Consider the following 22,922-nt stretch of genomic DNA (forward strand, 5'->3'; position numbering starts at 1 on the left):
AAAAAAGTAAAAGTAAGAAAAAGTTAAAAAAGCACTTTATGTAGCCTATGTACGTAGTGTTATCTTAGCTTTTTCTTTCCTTATTCCTTAGTCAGTTTTGTTTATTTGGCCATTAGCTTTGAATTTTATTTCAAAATGAATAAAATTAGATTCTCTGAAAAGTTTTTTAAATATCTTGCATCACGGTGTTCTTAGTAAAGAATGTTGTTTAAATAGCTCAAAATAAACCGATCACTAAGTTGTCACAGGTCTAACAATCTGGTATCCCTTGTGCACCGCATTATGGAATGTTTGGTAAAAAATATTACTTTATTGACATCGGTGTCTCCACTGATGACCTTTCCATTGCACAAGATTCTTCGTAGTGCAAAGATGTTCCTCACACTAAGGAAAAAAATGGTTCTTTTGAGAACTTTTCACTGAAATATTCTTTGGGGAAACCAAAAAAGGTTATTCCATGGCATTGCTGCAAAATCCCCTTTTGGAACCTTTACTTTTAGCTGTGTTTTAAAACTGATCATCATATTTTTCTCTGTTTTAGTCTGTTACAAATAAGCTAAATTTACTTATTAATAGGTCACTCAAAGTAACAAGCTCCACTTTATATTAAACAAGCTGTTTAATCCAAACTTGACATTCTTGAAATAACAAAAATGCTGTAGGAAGTGTTTCATTTATCTGTATTACACACAATTCTGGTTCCTGGGGTCTCAAACTTTTTAGATGCTCATCAGCTAAACGTTTGGACTGCTGAATTTTGCTTATCAATATATTATTGCACTTTTCTTGTTTCAAAAACTGAAATAGGCTATGTTAAAGGCATACACTCCACGCTCCAAGAAAGCTTTTCTGTTGCATGGAATGAAAAGCTTTCATGTGAGGATTAGTACAGAAACAACAGTTCCTTCAGTCCTCACAAACCAAGCAGAAAACATAATTAGAGAACATAATCCAGGCCAATGCTTTTCCAGCCCTTCATTCCCACAACCACCCCGTAACCTTCTACATCCCCTAAGCACGCACACACAGTTTTATGATCTGAAGAGGGGGAGTCTGGACTTCAGATTCTTTCAAGCCCCATGATTTTGTCTGAACAGATGTGAATGTATATATATGATTATGTGTGACAAAGAGATGGCATCTGGATTCCTGAACGCTTCTGCTGAGACCGTATATGGTGAAAAGAGCGCCTTCACACAAACTGAACACAATATTGTTGCTGCATACCTCATAACTGCAGGTAAAGAGCATAGTGTGTGTGTATGTGTGTGTACTTAGTGTTTTTGATGTTAGCAGTTAGCTATAAATGTATTGACACTTTTTGACTAATTGAATAATTACCAAGTTTTTGAGTTGGCATCTAAAAAGAGAAATGTCTTTGAGGCCTAGATTCAGCACAATGTTTTTAAGCATTCCTTGAAGTTGACATTTACAGAATTAGCCAAGCGTGTGAGGTAACCAGCAGGGGGTGTGTGTGTAAAATGGAAAACTGAAAACGGGAAATGTTTTAAATGGACGTGGTGAAATATGTATGAGAAAACGTCTGTGTGTGTGTGTTCACAGATGTCTTAACCTCCTGTTCTCCCTGTCTGTGTCTCTCTCTCTGGTGGCAGGAGTGGTCAGTCTGTCTAGTAACATTGTGGTGCTGCTGATGTTTGTGAAGTTCAGAGAGATAAAATAATATATTACTAAAATAACACTGCTTGACAGGTTTTGTGTGCTCTCTGGTTCAGTTTGACCTGACTGCTCCTTTATTTTTTACAGATGTCCATTATAATGATAGTGATGTTCCTGGCTGCCTGGTCTCCATATTCAATTGTGTGTTTGTGGGCATCATTTGGTGACCCCAAAAAGATTCCAGCTCCAATGGCCATAATTGCCCCACTCTTTGCCAAGTCCTCCACCTTTTACAATCCTTGCATCTATATCATCGCCAACAAGAAGTAAGGCCTTGTCCCATTTTTGTTGTGATACGCCACTTTGTTTCCTTTTCTTTTTTTACTAATAAGTTGTATTTGTTGACTGCAGGTTCAGGAGAGCCATCATGGGTATGTTACGATGTCAAACACGACAGAGAATCACTATTAGCAACCAACTTCCAATGACGGCATCATCTGCACCACTCAACCCCTAAATGATGCTGCGTACTGCCACGAATGCTATCATTATCAATCTGGCTTTCACTGACATTGGCGTAGCCGGTATTGGTTACCCCATGTCGGCAGCCTCAGACTTGCACGGGAGCTGGAAATTTGGTTACACAGGCTGCCAGGTGTGCATAAACCAACACATAAATAAACACAAAGTCATTCTGATTGTATAATTAAGCAATATTGTGAATATAGTCATAGCTAAAGTGCATTTTTGGGGTGTCAATGATGAGTAAGATTGGTCAAAAAACACATTCTTAGTTCTTAGAAATTTATTTTTTGCACTCACTTTTTTATGGTTTTGAAAAACGTTTTTCCATTTTCTACAAAATGTATAACTGTAATATTTACTCCAGTGTCATCTGGTGTTATGTAAAGTGTATTTAGGCCTAAATACTACAAGGTAAGTTGTTGTTTTTTCTTTTGTTTTTAAATATGTTTCCCTTTTTTTCTAAGAAATGACAAAAGATACCACTAACAGTGCTAGATATTAAATATATTTGGGACACATTTTCATTAAAAGTATTATTTTATTACAATTTTGTTATTTTTTGCCTAGGTCTGCTACTTTTGTACATGTAAACAACAACAGAACTTGTTGCCTCTTTTATAGATCTATGCTGCCTTGAATATATTCTTCGGAATGACTAGTATTGGACTGCTCACTGTGGTTGCCATTGACCGATACCTTACCATATGTCGACCTGACATAGGTATGCTATCCATACAACTACCTGATTGAAATATGAAGCACTAAGGACTGTCATTTGTGTTTAATTCTTTACTCAAAGACAGGGGCCAAATGCATTAGGCAATCTATTAATGAGTGTTTGTTACAGGACAGAAGCTGACAACAGTATCATACACGCTTGTAATTGTGGCTGCTTGGCTGAATGCTGTGTTTTGGTCATCTATGCCCATGGTTGGTTGGGCAGGATGTGCTCCCGACCCCACAGGAGCCACCTGCACCATCAACTGGAGGAACAATGACACGTGAGTCAAGAATGCCGGTACAGGCTCTACAGACTCTTTTTATTAGTTTACCACTCTCTTATCAGTTTTACCACTCTGTAAAGCTTTTCTTCAGAGATTGTGAATTTTAAAAGTGGAGTGGGGATTACAAGTGGGACTAATCCTGTTTGATTTCAGATCTTTTGTGTCCTACACAATGACTGTGATCACTGTCAACTTCATCATTCCTCTAGCGGTCATGTTCTACTGCTACTACAACGTCTCAGTTACTGTGAAGAGATACAAAGCCAGTAACTGCCTAGACAGCATCAACATGGATTGGTCAGATCAGATGGGCGTTACCAAGGTAGTACCAGCAGTATTATTTTATTTTATTTTATTTTATTTTATTTTATTTATAAATATGACCTAGACAGTTAATTGAAATAAAGCTGAAATAAAATAAAATATAAAAATTATGTGTAAAAATATAAACTTAAACTTGAAAAATAAGTAAAGAAAAAAGTTTAAAAAAAAAAAAAAAAAAAACAGAGAATCACTATTAGCAACCAACTTCCAATGACGGCATCATCTGCACCACTCAACCCCTAAATGATGAGACGATCAGATATTTAAACATTCATAAAACAGCACTGGACGCTTTCTGTCTGCTCCAATGTTTAAACACTGCTAGGCCTCAATTACTTTGAGGTTTCATACAAATACAAAGTGTCCTTATACCATGAATGTCCTTCCTTCAACTGACATTGACTTCCTTTGACCTTGCTATTCAGTATAGTCTGATAGTATTTAGTCTGATGCTTGTTACACTGTTATCAGTCTACTGCAAATCCTGTGAAATTAATGTTGTTGATACTGTATTTACGTCAAATGTTTTCATTTGAATAAAAACAATTCCACTGTGATTTATCTTTAAGATGTCTATAGTTTATAAAAAGGCTGGAAGACACTACATGACTTTTTAAATCAGAACAGGCTTTGTAAATGGTTACAGAGAAAAACTGGGCATCATACAATAAATTACAAACAGCAAACTCCTGCAAAAACATCATGATAAATGAAAATATCGTCATGTCAACACGTTTGACATCTTCTGAGTGAACGGAATCTAAGTCTGAAGCTAAAAAAACTGTGCCTGTCATATACTACATAATATTTAGTGAAATCTGTCATTTCTGACTGCTCAAAATATGCAAACTGACTTTCAAAACTTGTCCAAATTGAGGCAAAAATCTGTGCAAATGCAGTTATGTGGTGTATTCCAGCCCTTAGTCTTTTACGAAAAAACAACAACAATATTTTGAGAACATTCTTTTATTGAAGTACCTGAAAAATGTGTCATAACACGTGAAGAATGTAAGCATCCTTTAAGACATTTATTTCACATTTACACATTTTACAAATAATTACTATAATGTATAATCAACACATTCAATAAAGAATGTACAGTGCCTAAAAATGTGTAATGCCTAGTTCCAAAGAGAATATTTGTTACTTTAACTGTCATGCCAACAGAATTCAAGACTATTTTGTAATGAGAGTGTTTTTGATTGTGGCTCTTAACTAAAAATGATTTTTTTCAAGCTGCCCTGAGCAATTCATTGACTTGTGAAAACAAATTTAGTGGGGGTGGAAAAATTGTTCTGATGCTGGCCCATTACAGCACTAGTTCTCCAGCACCACATTGTTATCCAGCCAGACACGGATCTCATCCAGGTTCCGTTTCATCCATTCAATGTTGTTCTTCACAGTCTCTATTGCCTGCTTTCTGGGCATCTCACCTGCTCCTGCATTCGGATGAAGTGCAAAAAAGTGCTCCATCTAAAAAGAGACCAACATATGTTAAAGTTAAAACATTGCACACAAAAGCATATTATAAAGGCAAAAGCAAGTAGTAAGTTCCGAACACAGCCTTTGTTTCTCACCTTCCACAGCTGCATATCAGTGTTGTATGTACTAGTAATTATGGAGGGCAGGCGGCCCAAGTTTCTGTCATTAATGGTATATCTAAAACAGACATGACATCATATATACCACTGTTATTCTCAAAGGGAAGGCTGATTTTCTTTCAACTGTTAGATGAACTAACCTGTTCACTAGGTAATCCCAGTTGAGCGTGACCCAGTCCCAGGCCATGGTTTTGCCAAGTGGGTTTCGAGATACATACTGCACTAAAGTAAAAACATCTTGACTCCTCACAATGCTTTCATTTTTAGCAGCTTCAAGCAACCTGTTACAAAAGCAAGACATTTGAATAAATGAATTAATAATTGAGTGCTAGTTTACTTCTACAAAGAGGTTTATTCATTTAGAAGACCCTTTTATCCAAAGCAACTACAAATAGTAGTGTAAGCATGCTAAATTTCAAATGAGGAGCAGAAATGAATGATTTTTCATTTGTATTTTTATACATGATTAGGCTATTAGTTAGTCAAGTGTTCTTGTTAGCGAGAGCATCTGAAGCAGTATCTATAGACGAGTCTTTTCTTTTGTATTGTGCTGTATATCTGAGAATAATGAATTACCAAAAAAAATAATATATATATATACTGTATATCATGCAGAAAAAAAAGAAGAATGTGGAAACTTGGTTTTATCCATTTTGTTGATTGGTGAACTGTCATTTCAATCCGACAACTCTGCTCTGGGAAGACGGAGTTTACCCATGAAGGAGAGTGATATCTTCTACTGAAGCCAGGCCGTAGAGCAGCTTGTCTTTCTCCTGGGCAAGAGTGGCAGAGACATACTTGCGAAACATGATTTCCCAGCTCTGGACTGATGCTGACTTCTTCATTCCATATCGGTACACCAGCAACCGTAAATTGACAGCCACACTGCTGCTCCCCAATCAGATAAAGAGCCTCTTTAATACACACATTCTGATTGGACCACTGGAGGTATTTATGTATGAATGTAATTACCTAATTGTTCCATCGATCCATTTACTGAAAATGTCATAGGCTTGGTCGAGAGCTTCCTGGTCACCCATCTGACATGCAATGCCCAAAACTGTCTCTCTCAGCAGCCTGTACATGAAAAAACAACAATAATAAAAATACTACAATATTCAAGTTTTTCATTTAACCTTTTTATCAAATTGTTATGATTTTTTTAATTAAATTAATAGAGAATCCAAAATAGAAGAATTTTTAGTGGGGACACACGTGCAAACTATTCAGCACATGTGTGTGTGTATATATATATATATTTATATATATATATGCAACATTTTAAAACCGAGGTATCTGGTTTACAAGAATGATAAATTCAAGAATGTATCCTTGGCCTGCTATAGAAAAGCTTTTCTAGTTATTTCTGCCAAAAAACATTTTCTCACCGCTGTGTTTGCGTCCCCTCATCATTCCACCCAAGCTCTTTGGATATCTTCTGCACATGGTCACTGAAGAGTTTCTAAACAGAGATGACGTGAAACAGACCATTTCAGTAACAAAAAATATAAAATGGGAACTTCTGGCTAACATTTATATAAAGAATATCAGCTATAAATCTCACATTTAACATAGTACATTATTTTTTATAAAATTGATTATTTTCTTGCATTAAGGTATAATGAATACTTTGGGATCCAACCTGGAATTTGGAGTACAGCGCTGTATCATCAGCCAACATGTCTCTCACATAGGAGATAGAAGTAGATACTCTATCCCACACAATATACTCAGTTTCATTGGCCAGATATCTTGTTAAGTTGAAGGCATGTCCATAATCGACAATATCTGCCCTGTTAATACAAAACAAAAGGCAGCACTTTAAGCATGACGTCATCATCCTTACTTTATGTCCTCCACTATAACCATAAAAAGCTGTGCTATGAAAAATAAGTTAAAATTTACTTTTTTTGCCTGTCATCAAGTCAAGATTGAAAGCATAAGCTTTCTGCAGCTGGAAGATGTTTGTACTAACTCACCGTCCAAATGCAAATACATCATCAATGTAGCTGCTTCGGTCAGTTGCATTATACACCTGAAAAAGATAAGCATTATGTGGGTTATTATGTTTTATTACACAGCTCTTTGCAATACTTGATCCTGATTGGTCAATCTCTCTCTCTCCTTTTTTTTTTTTTTTTGGATCAAATATTTATTCCTGATTGGTCAATCTCGATATCACTCTGTCGTCCGTGGTAACTGTCATTTAATTCAAACCCCAAACGTAATTAGCACAACCCCATATACAATTCTATAACGTTTCAGTATATATTTTAATATATTGCATCTGTATCTTTATATCTGTTTTTCACAGCGGAATGCATGCAGCGTCAGCATAAAGCGAGAAAGGTGATTCAACGATTCAACAGTGATTTCAATGGAAGCAAACAGTACGGAGGCTCTGGCTCTGCATTACAGGTAAGATTATAAAATAATTAATAGATAGATAATATTAATAGATAATAGATTATCAGTAGGAGTGATATATGTAACGGAGGCCAGCGAGTAGGTGCTGTGCAAGGTAAACCTCACTCCATACATTATAGGATTCTTTTCTTTTTTTGTAGCTACAGTTCTGTTACTTAGTTCTGACAGAGAAATGAATATGAATAATAATACCTGATAATTTACAGAGAGTTGCTCGGCAATAGCGCTCCACACATGGTCATGGTGATTTACTCGGTAAAAGCCCATGTGGTCTTTGTTGACTTTGATGAGACCATCGGTAGCAGGGGAGTATCCAGCAATTACTACCTCTAATTAAACACAGGCCAATGGCAGAAATTACACAGCAGAACAGTAAAACAACCTATTCCTCAATACTAAAAAAAAAATTTTTTTAAATCTGAGCATCTTGTTCACCTGTTTCTCCCTTGTCAAACTGGAAAGAGGCATTTTTGGAGTCAAGTGTGCTCCATTTCACAGGAATGGTCCATTTGTAGCTGTGGGACAAGAGTTAAAACATCTGAGTGAACTAAATAAGAATCAGAGTTCAGAGTTCAGTTCATTATCTGTGTTCCTTCCTGTGAAGAATAATCAGGGGAATTACTATTTGTGCTCATGTTGTAGAGCTTAGGGTTAGTTAAAGGATACCAGAGCAGTGCTTTTCAACTGGTGGGCAGTGACTGAAAGATGGGTTTCAGATCTGTTCTGATTGCAGACAGTAAGGATAAACCAACCATAATCTACTTATCTACTTTTAAAAAGGAGTACAAAAGCACTTTTCATATGTTTCGTTCTTGATGTCAAAGGCTGTGCATTTGATTAAACAGTATTTTGGTGCAAATTCAGTATGGCTAATACAATATATGCATTTTCCTAATGTGTGCATGTCATTTATGTAATTTTTTTTTTTTTTTGCAAAATGTTGGGCCTATTTGGTTCATGGTAAAATGACTGAATTTTGGTGTTTGATGCCATTGACATTATCATTGCGTGGCACAATCAGGCTCACCCCAGGGGAGTGCTGGGCTGGCTGGGGTTAGCACTGGGGTCCAGGAGAAACCTGGTCTGGGTGAGTTTAGCTTCAGTGTCTGTGTTGGTCAGAGTCAGCATAGGATAACCCATCTGCTTGGTCCATGTGTCCATGATGTCTGCCACAGGTACTCCACTCTCCTATGACCCAAGAGAGATGTATATTGCCAGTCAAAGTTCAGAATATTTAAGATTTTTGAAAAATGTTTTGAAAGAAGACTCTTGTGCTCACAAAGGCTACATTTATTTGATTACATTACAGTAAAAAGAGGAATATTGTAAAATATTTTTGTAAACCGTGATACACTATTGTTTAAGAGTTTGGGGTAATATGATTATTTACAGAAATTAATAAAAAGGAATTAATACTTTTATTCAGCAAGGAAGTGGTTAATACATTATTGATCAAATTGGACAAAACATTAAAATGCTAATGTACGGTCAATAAAAGATATTTACATCAGCCAAGGCTTTCCAAAAGTCTGCAGTCTTTGCATTCTGGAATGGGTAGTTTTTTAGATATCGCTGTGGTGAAAAAAAAAGAAAGGGGTCTTATTTTCCCAGCATCACACGTTAACTTTGGAGTCATTGGAAAATATATGTAAAAAGCAAGGCGTCTTACTCGACATCCATCCCTAAATGTGTCACGGCCAAGCAAGTCCTCCAGCATTCGTAAAATAGAAGCGCCCTACAATAGAATGACATCACAATTATCAATTCATAGCCAATAGAGTTGACAGATTAACAACACTAGGTTAAGCATCACTGACTTAACCATACCTTGTTATATGAGATTGCATCAAACACAGATGTGATCTCAGCAGGGCTGGACACATCCACGATAATAGGATGGGACGAGAGAAGAGCATCATCAACCATGACAGGAAATACATCATTGATAAGCATGATGTCCCTCTGAAAACACACAAGATCAATTGGCATAAACATGACATCCAACCTCAATGTAACTGAATGGTTTCAGAGAGATATTGCCTATTTAGGAATATATTTGAATGATTCAGGTATGTGCTTACCATTCCCCAGTCAGGCTCAGCTTCTTCCACTCCCACATACTCAAAAAAGCTGGCAAAGCCCTCGTTCAACCACAGGTCGTCCCACCAGTCCATAGTCACAATATTTCCAAACCACTGCAAATTAAAGACAAAACAGTTCCTTAAACGGTAGACCCCAAATACCTCATGCTTATTCAGCCCTATACTGTTCCAGTATATTGTTCCTTTCATAAAACGTGTTCATTCTAGGAAAAAGGCATTTGTACATTTTGTACTATAATATATATATATATATATATATATACTGTATATATATATATAATAAATAAAAGAGTTTGAGCAAAGTTGGCAGCATCAGCAGCATGTGAATGTCTTTACAAGGAAAGCAGTTACAAATGATCTAATTACATTATGATTTTAGACCATCTATAAAAGTTTTCTACAATTCTGTTATATCATCATATAATATTTTTAGCCCTGTGTAACTTCGGATTGTTTTTTTGGATTCAAACTGTGTCCAACAACTTTGGACCTAGCCATAAATAGATAATCTTATCAGTGTGCAATGTGACTGCAGTGATTACCCCAAAAACATAACTGTATTGGATGCTTCTGAGAGAGTGTAATATGTAACTGTGATAATAATCTTTATGGTAATCATATTTTTCTCTGTCGGCCTTGTTACTGTAAATGGATCTGACACATTCACCCTCTTTGATTGTATGCTACAGGAAACAGTAAAATGAGATGCATGCTCAGCACAGGGTGTTCTGCCAATTTGTTTCTGACGTGTGGCTGATGATGTACTATACTCGATTGTCCTCGCTCTGCGTAGTGTCCTGGACAGAGCACCTGTAGTATGCTTTCAAGCACTGCTGCATGCTATGAATGATATCTAAGCTGCAGTCTGGATATAGTACAGGAGATTAAAAAGTCGTAACTTTTCCTTATTCACTAATCAGATGTGTGATAGGGTTAGCAACCTGGTGAACAAGCTCATGCGCAATGACACTGGCCACTCGCTGTTTGTTGATTGAGGAGGACTCGTTCTCATCGAACAGCAGGTTGGTTTCTCTGTAAGTGATCAAGCCCCAGTTCTCCATCGCTCCTGTCCCAAAGTCTGGGATTGCTATCTTATCTGCAACAGAGACAGAATGTTCTTTTGTCACAATAATCATTGCATAGATAGACAAGATATGAATCAGTTAATAAGATATGATATAAAAAATTAATCAGTGTCTTTTTTATGAGATCATGATGTGTACAGCTGCTTCAAATTGTATAAGGGTCGATGACAAAAAGAGTGTCTGCTAATTTACCAAGTTTCTCTATCGAATATTGCATGTCAAAATACTCCTCAAAGTAATCAAATATAATCTTGGTGACATTTGCAGCATATTCAGTGGTTGAGATCTGCAAAGGCTGAGCATAGATCCGCAACTGTCAGAAGGGAGAGGAGATGAATAATGAAAATCCACAGAAGTTCATTATACTGATTGTCAGGAACTATTTAAGCAAATTCTGGATTCAGTAGAACAAACATTGAAAAAAGTGCTTACTGGTATATTTCTTTTCGAGGTCCGCTCCACATAGTGGAACTGGTGAACCGCAAAACATACCAGATAGGTACTCATCTTTACTGATTTTTTAAAGGATGTTTTTGTCTTTTGGTCCGACACTTTTTCTATGTTCTGTGAAAGAGAGTTTTAGGAGTTACAGTTAACGTCTATCAACTGAATAGAAAGCAAGCATATGAATGCAACCAGACCTCATTTACCAGAGCTGTAAGGAAAACCACACATAACGCATAACATACAAGCAGACTGATGGTTCAAGACTTGGTTTAAAAGTTTAAGCTACACTTTGAAACCTTCAGTAATTGTTTTGAAGGCTCAAGCAGTAAGGGAACGTACCTCCACAGGCATGTTGGACAGCGCTTCATAAGCACTGTCATGGGTGATGGAGATTGTGTAGGTGGCCTTTTTGTTGGGCTCATCAAAACAGGGAAAAGATTTACGAGCGTCAGTGGGTTCATGGTCTGTTGCAGCGATTTTCCTGTAAAAGATCAGAGAGGGGTTCATAAAACTCAACTAGTGGTTTACGTTTACCTCAATAACCTCATGTGGGGAAAGTCCAACCACATTTTCATTAACATCTAATCAAGTTTGATTACAACTAAATTAAACTCACTGTCAGTTCTATGTGTGTGCAACAAAACTGATTTTGGTGGCCTTTGTTTTAAAGCACTGTCCAAGTGCTTTAAAACAAAGTATAATGTAGGCTAATTTAAAAATTACATTGATAAACAGAATCTATTCCTATGTGGTGTGAGTCATAGTTCTTGCAATTCATCATGGATAATAAAGACTCATTTGTTAATCATATGTGATATATAATATTGTGCGCTTGTTTAGCTGTTAGCTTTTCTCAGATCTGAACCTGAAACACAACAGAATATAGCAGTAACAGAGCTTAAAACCATGTTACTTCGTGAATAAATAAGCTTTACCAGATGTAGACCTCTCATTCTTGGCACCTCTCAGCTTTTGTTCCAAGAAATGAAGGTACATGTCAGTTCAGTGCATTTGTTAAAATTTCACACCATTCCCAAATCAGATAATATATAATGACCCCATCAATGGCTAGTATCCCACATCAACAACAATACTACATCCTAGGGAGTGCTTTTGAGTATGTTGCATAAGAAACAGTTGCACTTAGAGAAATAAAAGGGAACAGCTTGGCAATACTCAAGCCCTGAAAATAAACATAGAAGCGTAGCATTGTTAAATACTTAACATTGTAATCTCACTGGGATTTTCCACTATTTTGATATCTCCTGCAGAGACTATAATTCATTTCTCTGTGGAGCAGATGTCTCAGATCATCTTATTCAAACTGTGGGCTACATTCAGTCCTGTGTAATCTGTTCCCTGTCAAATCAGAGGAGCTAAGCTGTAATGGTTTGAAAATTGAGATAAAAAGACTAAGGCAAGACATTTCTGGGACATGTTGTAATATGGTAAAAGGTCATTTGCATTAGTGAGTTCTGACTGTTGAAGCCAAACATTAAGTACATTTTGAGAAGTTTATCCTCTGATACATTAAAATAACTTGGTTAATATCTGAAATGATCAGTGCAACCGTAAAAGGTCACTTGTAGTTCGGATAGATAACGTCTACTAGTCATAGCGGTCAACGTATTTGTAATCAGGCCAGGTCACCTAAAGTTTAGGGCAACAAAGTTTTGTAGTACAAGAGTGATGATTGTCCTGATAAAGAGTTTACTATTTGGTGTTGCCTGATGGCCCTGAATTGGTAATGGATGGGAAGCTCTGGAACAGTAACAAACGTATCTGAGTGCCTAGTTATGATAGCAAAAAAACAACACCACATCTCATCAAGTCATCTATTAAACACTGGGCAGGGTTGTAAAATAATGTAATAACGGTAATTTATTACTATACGCATGAATCATTTGTGGAATTTGTACCTTACTTGAGTAGTGCTAAAACTGATTACTATAATAATTGTTTTATATTGAGGAAATGATACTTTTTTCTCCTTAAAATTTCATTTAGACCTTCAAAATGCCAACCATTTTTGCATGTCATCACAACCTAAATCTGTCCTCATTTTGTCAGTTTTACTGAGCTTACAATTATGGTCAAATTAAATGAACTTTTACAGCCAATGACATCCATTTCAGTGTAAACTATATTTGGAAATAATGTTGATCAATCAGCTTAAAGAAGAAACACTGGACAAAGACAAAGATGGACAAACTTGACTCAATGATCATTGTATAAATAACTACACTACTGTGCAAAGTTTGGGGTCAGTAAGATTCTTTTGTTGTTGTTAAGAAATTACTTCACTTTTGATTAATTTAATGCATCCATATTAAATAAAACTATTAAAGACATTTATAATATCCACAAAAGTATTAAGCACCACCGTTTTCAACACTGGTAATATTAAGAAATGTTTCTTGAGCATCAAATTAGCTCTGAAGGATCATGTGACACTGGAGTAATGATGCTTTGCCATCACAGGAATAAAACTAAAATATATTAAAATAGAAACAGTATTTTAAAGTCAAATAATATATCAATATTATGTTTGTACTGTATTTTTGATCAAATAAATGCCTTGGTAAGCATAAGAGACTTATTTCAAAAATCTAACCAAATGGTAGTGTGTCTATTTAAACATACTATAAAATGTCGATGCTTTTTTATATATATATATAGTTCAGTAATCATTGTGACAGTACTCATACTTTCAAGTATAATTTCTCAGTACTTTTCACACCTCTTATTGTGCATACTGACTAATTACATACCAAAAATACATTTCTACAATATAGATGTCTTGACGCTTACTTGGTAACTTCATTCTCCTGATATGTGGTCCTGTAGAAACCAACCAGAGAGCCGTTGAGCCAGCCCTGGAAGTGTAGAGTGAGGATGTAGTGCTCGTCTGGGCCAGTGACACTCAGCTGCTCGGCCGCCTCCACCACCACATACTCCTGCGGCTTGTACTCAAAGCATTCCTTCACCCGGACAGAGGTCAAGCCGGATGGGCCGCTGCGCTGCAGAGAGGGCACCGCGGTGACAAAAGTCTCTCGAATGTGGAGCCACAGGTGCTGACTGGGCTGTGTCAGGGTCAGATGGATGGACACGCTCCCAGTGTAGATGTCTGTGTCGAGGTCAGGCTCCAGATGCAGGTCATAATGGAAAGGTACCATGTAGTCAGGTAAGCGGAAGTTGTTCCAGCCACCATTTGTGTTGTCGGATGGTTTACAGGGACCCCGGTCATCTGGCGGCATTGTAGGTAATGGTGTTGTGGGTAATGGTGTTGGTTTGGGTTCCTCTTCGGATGAGGCGGTCTTCTGGCTCAAACCAACTCCGAGCCCCACAGCAACACCTGTCACGATGACGACGGCACAGATGATAGCAGCATGCTTGCCTCGGATAAAGTACCGCTTTTCCTTCTTTTCGAACTCCAGGCTTTCCATGGCGAGCCGTCAAACGCAGAGAGTCAGAATGTGTACAAACACTCAAAGTTCAGAAAGTCAGAACACTCTCTCCCTGTGAATCCAGACACACACACAAACACACACACACACACACACACTATCCTTACACTTCCTTTTGCCTCCAAAGAGAGAAAACAGCTGTGTCTGGATTCCCAAATGTGTGGACATATGCAGACCCGCACACACTCAAGCAGGGCAGCCTGTGGGAGGCACAGAGGTTAAAGCAGGAGGAGGTTAAGTTTCACCACAGTCTAAAAAATTGCTCTGATCTCTGTAAGGTCACGGCCACGCGGTTGTCAAAACGTCTACGCCAGGAGGTGATCCTTAAGCTGTAGTGTGGCAAGTCCTCACTCAACAAATCTCATGCTGACAGAGGTACTTAGGGTAGAGGGGCTGAATTTGTACCGCCCTTCAGTTAAACATAAATCAAAATATGTTAATCAGCAGTCAAAGAGGAATGATCACAAACAAGCATCAGAGAGAGAAGCGTGGGGGAGGGAGGCATAGAAAAGCAGAGTAAAAATGGAAGGAGTTACTATGAGGAGAGGAAGGGGCTTATGGGAGAGATCCAGGGAATGTTACGAAACTGTCACAGATTTAAGTGGCTAAAGAAATTATATCCTGGACTGAAACTTTAAATTATGAACAATTTTGTCAGACATTAAAGGCTACAGCAGCTTTAAGTGGAGCTTTAATCACAACATCTCACTTTTAAAGTGACAAATGTTGTGATCAGAGACCTTGAATAGAGAGATCCAAATACAACAACTTTAGATCACATGCACGTTTCCTTCCTCAATGCAGTTTTATTTATTCAGCACAACTGATTATAATAGAGGTTTCATCTATCTATTTATAGAGTCTTTAAAGCTCAGGTTAATATTTTTTAAACATCTATACACATACAGTAAGGAAATTGTTTGTAAATCCTTTGGAATAGAGGTGCCAAAACTTTTTACTCAGTAAAAAATTATTTAAATAAAAAAAGATAATTGGAGTATTGTCTTTCTACTTCAAAATTTAATGTTTAATTCAACTTGTCACTTGTCATTTCTTTCTAATTATTTGTATATGTACTAGCAATTCCTGAGTGAAAATTGTTTCAAAGTAAATCCTATATGCATCTGGTGTATACACCTTTTTTTCAGTGTATGAAGGGCCAAAAATCAAACTTGATTGAGGGCATTGGGCTGAAAGTATAATGTTCCGTTAAATCCAACCATATTTTATTAAAATGTATATATATTAAAATAAAATTCACTTCTCCACATTTCAAAGCACACAAAAAAAAACATAAATTAGAAATAATAATATGCTTCTATGCCATGTTTTTCCCCCCTTTTTGTCATAGGGCATGTCAGGCCAACTTTGGCATCTGTTCTTTAGAATAATCTGCCCTAAAATCTGTGACTCTCATCTAAAGCACATGGATCCATAAAGACTAACTGGAATAATTTACTGCATGTCTTTACGGAATCCTCTTCAATGTGTGAATTTTACATCGAAGTGGATTCAGTAAATTTAAAGTAAAAATCTGGATAATTATGTTTTGGTAATTTGAGCTAGATGTTACTATTTAGTGTGATGACAATCAGGTGTGAGTTTGAAAACCATCAGTGTTTTGGGGCTGCTCACGGCTAATTCTTAATAAACCCACATCATGAGTTTCTCAACATGAATATGGTGTAATAATTTACAGGAGTAATCAGGATTTTTTTTATAGGAGTGCTGCAATGTAGATATGAAAGACTTAGTTAAATCAGTTATCATCAACTTAATTAGATATCATAATTATAAATCATTTATCATGTTTGTGCGAAACCTTTCTGGTGAATGTAAAATAATAAGGAGTGGTAACAATGGTACTGTAAATGTTTTATCTGGGTGTATGATAAAAGAAAGATGGGAAGCTGTTTCAGCTGTTAAGATGAATAATCGCTCACTGAATTTCATCACTCCATTTGACTCACTATAAACACCCTAGCAGAAGAACTTAGGTCAGCAAAATTGTCATCTTGGCCCTTACTGTGACACTCAGTATGCTAATCAACAGCTGCTGTTCACTTGGATCTATCAGGCATAAATGGCCAGCCACACATTACAAAAGAGAAATTTTTATAAAGCATTCATTTTCCGTTATGCTTGATGTAGCCTGTAAATACTGTATATGGATGACAATAGGTCATCTATAAGCCTACTACTGTTGTACTGTATGTGACTTTTATTAGACTACTGATATGACTAGTGGTTCATGTGAGGGAACATCAATTTTGACACTTTTCAAAAGTACAATTTCAGTTCACTAGCTCCTTTTGTCTTGAAGTGTCTTTAGCTCAGAGCTGCCATCTGGTGGTCATAGCTGAGTAAATAATAAAAAATAACCTCTCAGTTGAGGAAATATACACAAGGTTATGGTCATTGGTGTGAAAAAAGAAACTTCCTGAAATTATGCATATATCATTTGAATGTGTCAGGTGTGAATTGACATGGAGACATGAGGTTTTTGTCTTCTTTGCAGTGGATTTTCAGAAGCGATCAAAAAGTGTCTCTGTGGCAGGTTCTGTACAGCTGTCCAGTCTCTTTTCATTTTGTCCCTGCTGGCTTTGGGGATTTTCATAACTCTCTTTGGAGGGGAGAGTGGTCTAGTCATGTTTCGAGGTAACAAAGAAGGTATTGCCTTAGATTTCTGGTTAGGTTTCCTCTTCGTATTGTTTGATTTTGCAGCTGTTTGCTGTTGGTCAGAGTTTTTAGAGTCTGCATATTCAGCCATTACCCCAACCACATTCAGACTGACAATGGCCTCTGAAATCCCTGCCATGTTTTGTGCTCTGCACTGGTACTCCCCTGCATCGCTATACGATATTCCATTCAGACTGACTGCTGACCAGCGGATTCCCACACGTGGAGATTCTTGTACATCTGCAGGCAGTGAAGTGATTATGTGATCAGACATTAAATCAAATGAATGAAGAGAACACTCACTTACGTGACAGTTTACTAACTCATACATTTGTCAAACATTTGCACCAGTGTGCTTTGTAAGATAATATTTAAACACAAAGGTTTAAAACCAGGTAGACTACAACTAAAAAGTTAATTATTTTAAGTGTACAAATTTCTAATGGTTACTTAAAGCTAGAAAGTTTTCTAGGCAATCTTTCAGTGTCCATGCGGCTTTGCATCTGCTTACAACAACCTTAAAATAAAGGAACATATACACTGGAGACCAGAATTCTGAGATTATCAGTGAAATTATCAGTAATTTTTAAATGTATTTATTTATTTTTTTGTATTCATATCAGCATAACAATTTGGTGAAAAGTTTAACTGAAAAATTTACAAATTTTAGAATGTATTCAATTTCATTTTCACATTTGAAGTCTTTAAGTCGTTCTAATAAAATAAGAAACGTACAGAAAGAGACAACATTGTCTATTAGTGCTTTTTGGTGTTATTTATATACTATTATACAGTAGTATTTATTAATATTTTGAATCACAACCCCAATTCCAGAGAAGTTGGGACATTTTGTAAAATGGAATAAAATCAAGAATCTGTTATTTGTTCATTCTCTTTAACTTTTATTTAATTGACAAAAGTACAAAAAAAAAGATTTCCAAAGTTTTCACTGACCAACGTAAATGTATTTTATAAATATGAACAAATTTTGATTTTGATATCTGCAACACACTCCAAAAAAGTTGGGAAAGAGGCATGTTTACCACTGTGTCACATCAACCTTCCTTTTAATTACAATGTTTCATTATTTGGGAATTGAGGATACTAATTGTTAAAGTTTTGCAAGCAAAATTTTTGTCCAGTCTCGCTTGATACAAGACTTCAGAAGCTCAGCAGTCTGTGATCGTCGTCTGATTCTCCTTTTCATGACTGGCCATACATTTTCAACTGGAGACAGATCTGGACTGCAGGTAGGCCAGTCTAGCACATTCTCTCTGTCTCTATGAAACCACGCTGTTGTAGCACACGCAGAATGAGAGCTGGCATTGTCTTGATCTAATAACCATGGACTTCCCATGAAAGACATCATCTTGATGGCAGTATATTTCTCTGTACAATCCCAATATATGCCTCCATGTCAATAGTACCTTTGCACATATGCCAGTCACCCATGCTGTTTGTTCTGCTGCACCCCCATACCATGACAGACGTTTACTTTTGCTTCTGTCGCTAATGAAAGTCTGGATGGTCCCTTTGGTCTTTGGGACTGAGAACTCTAAATCCATTTTTCCCAGAAACAAGTTGAAATGTGGACTCATCTGAGCACAGCACACATTTTCACTGTCTTTTTGACTATCTGAGATGAGCTCTGGCCCAGAATGTACTGTGGTTTCTCTGGATTCCCTGAATCTTTTCACAATATTACGTGTGGTAGTTGGTGAAAGACCTAAATTCTTTGCAATTTTGCATTGCGAAATGTGGTTTTTTATTTGTTTGACACTTCTCTCGTGAAATTTGGCACAAAGTGATGAGCCATGATCCAGCTTTGCTTGCAAAGACTGAGATGCTCCTTTTATACCCAAACATGATACCCTGACCTATTACAACCTGCGTACTGTGAACTGTTTCAAAACAGTTTAACGTGGATATTCTATAACCATTTCAGTTTTATTTTGCCTCTGTCCCAACTTTTTTGGAATGTGTTGCAGCCATCAAAAACTAAATTTGTTCATATTCACAAAATACATTTACGTTGATCAGTGAAAAAAAAATTTTTTTTTACTTGCTGTGTCAATTAAATAAAAGTTAAAGAGAATTAACAAATCACAGATTCTTGATTTTATTGCGTTTTACAAAACATCCCAACTTCTCTGGAATTGGGGTTGTAGCTTTTATTTTATATTTTCAGTTTTTATTTTAATGATAGTAATTTTGTTATATGCTTTTGTCATTTTTAAAATATTTTGAAAAATATTTTTAATTAGCTTTAATTTATATTTATTTCAGCTTTAATTTTAGTAACTTAAAAATTGTTTAAGGTTTTTTTTATCTGATATTTATATTTTATTTATTTCAGCTATATTTCAATAAACAAAAATGATTTTAATATATTTTAATACATGATTTTTATTTAACAATAATTATTTATATAATACTGCTAATAGTATTTATTTGTATTTTGAATTATTTTTATATTTTCAGTTTTAATTTTAATTTTGGTGCTTTTGTTATTTATTTAGTTTTTATGTTTTTAGTTATACATTATTCAGTTAGTTGCCAAAGCAACATTTCTATATTTTTTTTATAATAATTTTAGTTAACAATAACAACACTGGTGTGTATGAAAATATGCCACATGAGTACATAAGAAGATACCTTGTTTATAAAGGTTGGGTATAGCAGATTTGATCCATATAAGTGTTGGGGTCGGGTGTCCTATAGCTTCACAGCGAAGTAGGACATTGCTACCTAGTAGAGCTGTGATCTTGGTGGCAGAGGTCACTACATAGGGCCTGCGGCAGCGAGTGAGCTCCACGCTCTGAAAGGGAACTCCAGCAAGATCCGGCGGTTCACTATAGGTCAGGAATCGATCCAACAGGACCAGAGAAGTTTCTGGGGCTTTACTAATGTCAAGCAAAGTAGAAAGCCTACAGTCACACACCCAGGGGTTGTCCTGAAGACCTGCGGAAGGGATGAAATGGGTGAGAGAGGGTGATGACACACTGGGTCTAAAAAGGTGTGCACTGATTACATAACCTGTTCTCTCCAGCATGACTGGACTAATCAAAGTACAGGGCTTTGGTTTCCACTGGAGGAACGCAGTGAGCCATCAAAAGGCTGAAGACTCAGATCGCACTTAGATATCACGTATGTGTCTGTGTGAACCAGTCAGGTTGGGTAAATATTTAATTGCCATGAGACATTAATGACTTAATTTGGTTTCACTGACTTTGGCAGTGTGTGTGTGCATGTGTGTGAACAATTTGTCTAGTAGTTTTGTGAGAGCCAATCAGGGTGTGTTTTCTGGGTTGTTATATGTTAAAAATTTTAAATTGTTATATTGGCTCACTAAAAACAGCAGGATCCACATGTCATAAACCACAGAAAATCTGGGATTGAAAATTAGGTTAAAAGGGATAGTTTTAGACTTTCTTTCTTTTGTGGAACATAAAAGAAGATATTTTTGAGAAGGAAGTCGGTGGTCACCGAAACTGTCCAGTTATCAACATTTTTTTAAATATCTTCCTATTCAGAAGTAAGTAAGTAAGGCAAGGTTGGAATAACATGAGGATGAGTAAATGATGACAAAACTTCATTTTGGGTGAACTATTCCTTTAAATGAAGATTTTAGGACATTGGAAACGTTAAAAACAAAGAAATATTATGATGTTAAATGAATGAGAAATAGTTAAAATCTGTTAAAATGAAATATTGAAGAATAAGATACAACACACCTGAATTTGAATGTTTTTTTAATTATTAATTGATTTTAAGTATTATACTAATAATGTTTTACTGTAAAAAAAAAAAAAAAACTTTTAAACTGCAAAATACGAGTCTTAGTTGATACACCTTTGAACCCCACTGTATATTTAAAGGGGTCATATGATGCGATTTCAAGTTTTCCTTTCTGTTGTGTACTTTGTTTGGCCTTCCAAAAGAGGACACGACTAGAACTCAGTGGTTAAGTTGTATTTACAACACTGTTCCAGAACAGACAGGTTTGTGAAACTCCTTGGATGAAGAACAGTAATGGAGTTATATGTAAGCCACAAATAACGCAGTTCTGGCATGACAGAGAAAGCATCTGAAGATCCTGGAAACAGAGGTGCGCTCTAGACGAAACTTGACTGCATCACTTGGCAGATCTACTGGAATGGCAGTCAAGGCTGGGTTTTTACAGAGCACAGTTCTAAAGAAAACACAGATTTAAATGTTTAATGCCCATCACATTGTTATATACAAATAAAAAAGTCCTTAAAAATAGGGTATCAATACTGTATTGATTTTTCACATTTTCAATAGTGTCAGTGCAGTTAAAACTCTACAGCTTACAAATACACCTGACCTGACTAAAGGCACACTGCGAAAAATAGTAACAAAACAACGAGAGTGGAGGAGAGAGTATGCGGATGGAAGAAGCCAGGAGCACAGACTTAACCAGACAAAAAAGATTACAGATAACCCATATGACTGTACCTGAGTCCCTTGGCATTGCTGCGACCATGGAGCACACAGGTGCACAGAGACGGACATGATGGACTCTGTGCACAGACCACCAAAGCCAAGCACAAAGTAAAGTCTGCATGCAGAAGTGGATGCATCGCTTTAGAGACACATAAAGCATCTCACACACTACTGTTCCAGGAAAGAAGTACCAATCTCTGTCTGAGCAGGACTGTGACATTCCCAAATACTGCCGTAGATTAAGACAAACACTAAAAGGATTAGTTCAGATTACTGTGGTGAGGAGCAGATCAACACCTATAGTCAGTGTAGTAAAGAGAAACATGCACTGGTACTGATGCTTTACAATAATAATAGAAGTACAGTGGAAGATTAATTAAATTAAATTTAAAGAATATATGTATCTATAGTGCTGGGTGGCTGATAATGCTTAGCTTATATAATTCACTGATACAGTAGCAAATTGGATATAGCTACACAAAAATTTCAATAGAATTGCAAGGCAATGCAAACTTCACAATGCAAGTTTGCACATCTATCACTTTGATTGCAATTGTATTAATTTTTCCATCTTTAATTATAAATATATCATTTTCTCTCACAAATGGAAGTGGAAGCAGAGTAATTTGTATCATTTGGCCTGTAGCTGGACCCTTTTGAAAGTCTGCTTTATGAAGCTTCAAAACATGATTCTTTTGTTTTTAATCAATGGTTTGGAGCTTGTTTCAAACCTGTGTGTCAAATCACATGATTCTTGAAAACTGGTCTTTGTTACATCATAATGTTCAGAATGTTGGTTTCAAAACATTTCAAAATTCTGTTTTGGATTGACTTTTCAAATTTTATTTAAAAAAGATCCCCAAACTTTTGTATCAGTCGAAACCTGTGCTTTCTGTTGACTCTTTTGAAAGCAGACCGTTTCATTTTAAATTTATAATTAATTTATTACTGTTTCTTGCAAAATTCTAGATTCATAAATGTCAATTTCAAAGAAAATGCATTTTTATTTTCCAGAAAGATATGATGTATATTGAATTCTTTAAGGAACTCTGACAACTTAAATGCCTCTAAAACCAATCTATGGTGTAATAAAATATAATAGAATTTGTCACTAGATTGCATTGATCAGTTGAACCTCTAAATGAGTGTCTAATGATTTAACTGATCTCAGGTCAAG

General features: G+C 36.2%; 3 protein-coding genes and 1 pseudogene across 4 annotated transcripts; 2 read left to right on the forward strand and 2 right to left on the reverse strand.

Moving 5' to 3' along the window:
• The first annotated feature begins 1,768 nt into the window (after positions 1 to 1,768).
• Positions 1,769 to 2,134, forward strand: LOC107747600 (visual pigment-like receptor peropsin). The gene is made up of 2 exons (XM_016562199.1): positions 1,769 to 1,943; positions 2,029 to 2,134. Exons 1-2 carry the CDS (start codon positions 1,777 to 1,779, stop codon positions 2,132 to 2,134), a joined length of 273 nt encoding a protein of 90 aa, XP_016417685.1. The 5' UTR covers positions 1,769 to 1,776.
• On the forward strand, positions 2,135 to 4,715 carry LOC107747589 (visual pigment-like receptor peropsin). The gene is made up of 5 exons (XM_016562186.1): positions 2,135 to 2,272; positions 2,764 to 2,863; positions 2,990 to 3,143; positions 3,300 to 3,468; positions 4,707 to 4,715. Exons 1-5 carry the CDS (start codon positions 2,135 to 2,137, stop codon positions 4,713 to 4,715), a joined length of 570 nt encoding a protein of 189 aa, XP_016417672.1.
• LOC107747565 (glutamyl aminopeptidase-like) lies at positions 4,484 to 14,650 on the reverse strand. 2 transcript variants are annotated; one of them, XM_016562148.1, is made up of 20 exons: positions 13,944 to 14,650; positions 11,472 to 11,613; positions 11,118 to 11,249; positions 10,878 to 10,998; positions 10,542 to 10,696; positions 9,580 to 9,693; positions 9,326 to 9,460; positions 9,168 to 9,233; positions 9,005 to 9,070; positions 8,526 to 8,686; positions 7,934 to 8,013; positions 7,691 to 7,827; positions 7,051 to 7,106; positions 6,714 to 6,864; positions 6,460 to 6,533; positions 6,044 to 6,148; positions 5,786 to 5,959; positions 5,212 to 5,352; positions 5,048 to 5,129; positions 4,484 to 4,943 (listed from the first exon to the last, which is right to left on the reverse strand). In XM_016562148.1, the coding sequence occupies exons 1-20, from the start codon at positions 14,576 to 14,578 to the stop codon at positions 4,788 to 4,790; spliced, it is 2,883 nt and encodes a 960-aa protein (XP_016417634.1). In that variant the 5' UTR covers positions 14,579 to 14,650; the 3' UTR covers positions 4,484 to 4,787. The 2 variants fall into 2 exon arrangements, with proteins under 2 accessions (XP_016417634.1, XP_016417635.1); XM_016562149.1 differs by lacking the exon at positions 5,048 to 5,129 and having other exon boundaries at positions 4,802 to 4,943.
• Positions 14,651 to 16,623: 1,973 nt separating this feature from the next.
• Positions 16,624 to 21,911, reverse strand: LOC107747590 (leucine-rich repeat, immunoglobulin-like domain and transmembrane domain-containing protein 3; annotated as a pseudogene).
• Between the last annotated feature and the right edge of the window lie 1,011 nt (positions 21,912 to 22,922).

Source organism: Sinocyclocheilus rhinocerous, unplaced genomic scaffold (genome assembly GCF_001515625.1).
Source record: "Sinocyclocheilus rhinocerous isolate Xijiao unplaced genomic scaffold, SAMN03320098_v1.1 scaffold469, whole genome shotgun sequence".
In the NCBI taxonomy this organism is placed as follows: Eukaryota; Metazoa; Chordata; class Actinopteri; order Cypriniformes; family Cyprinidae; genus Sinocyclocheilus; species Sinocyclocheilus rhinocerous.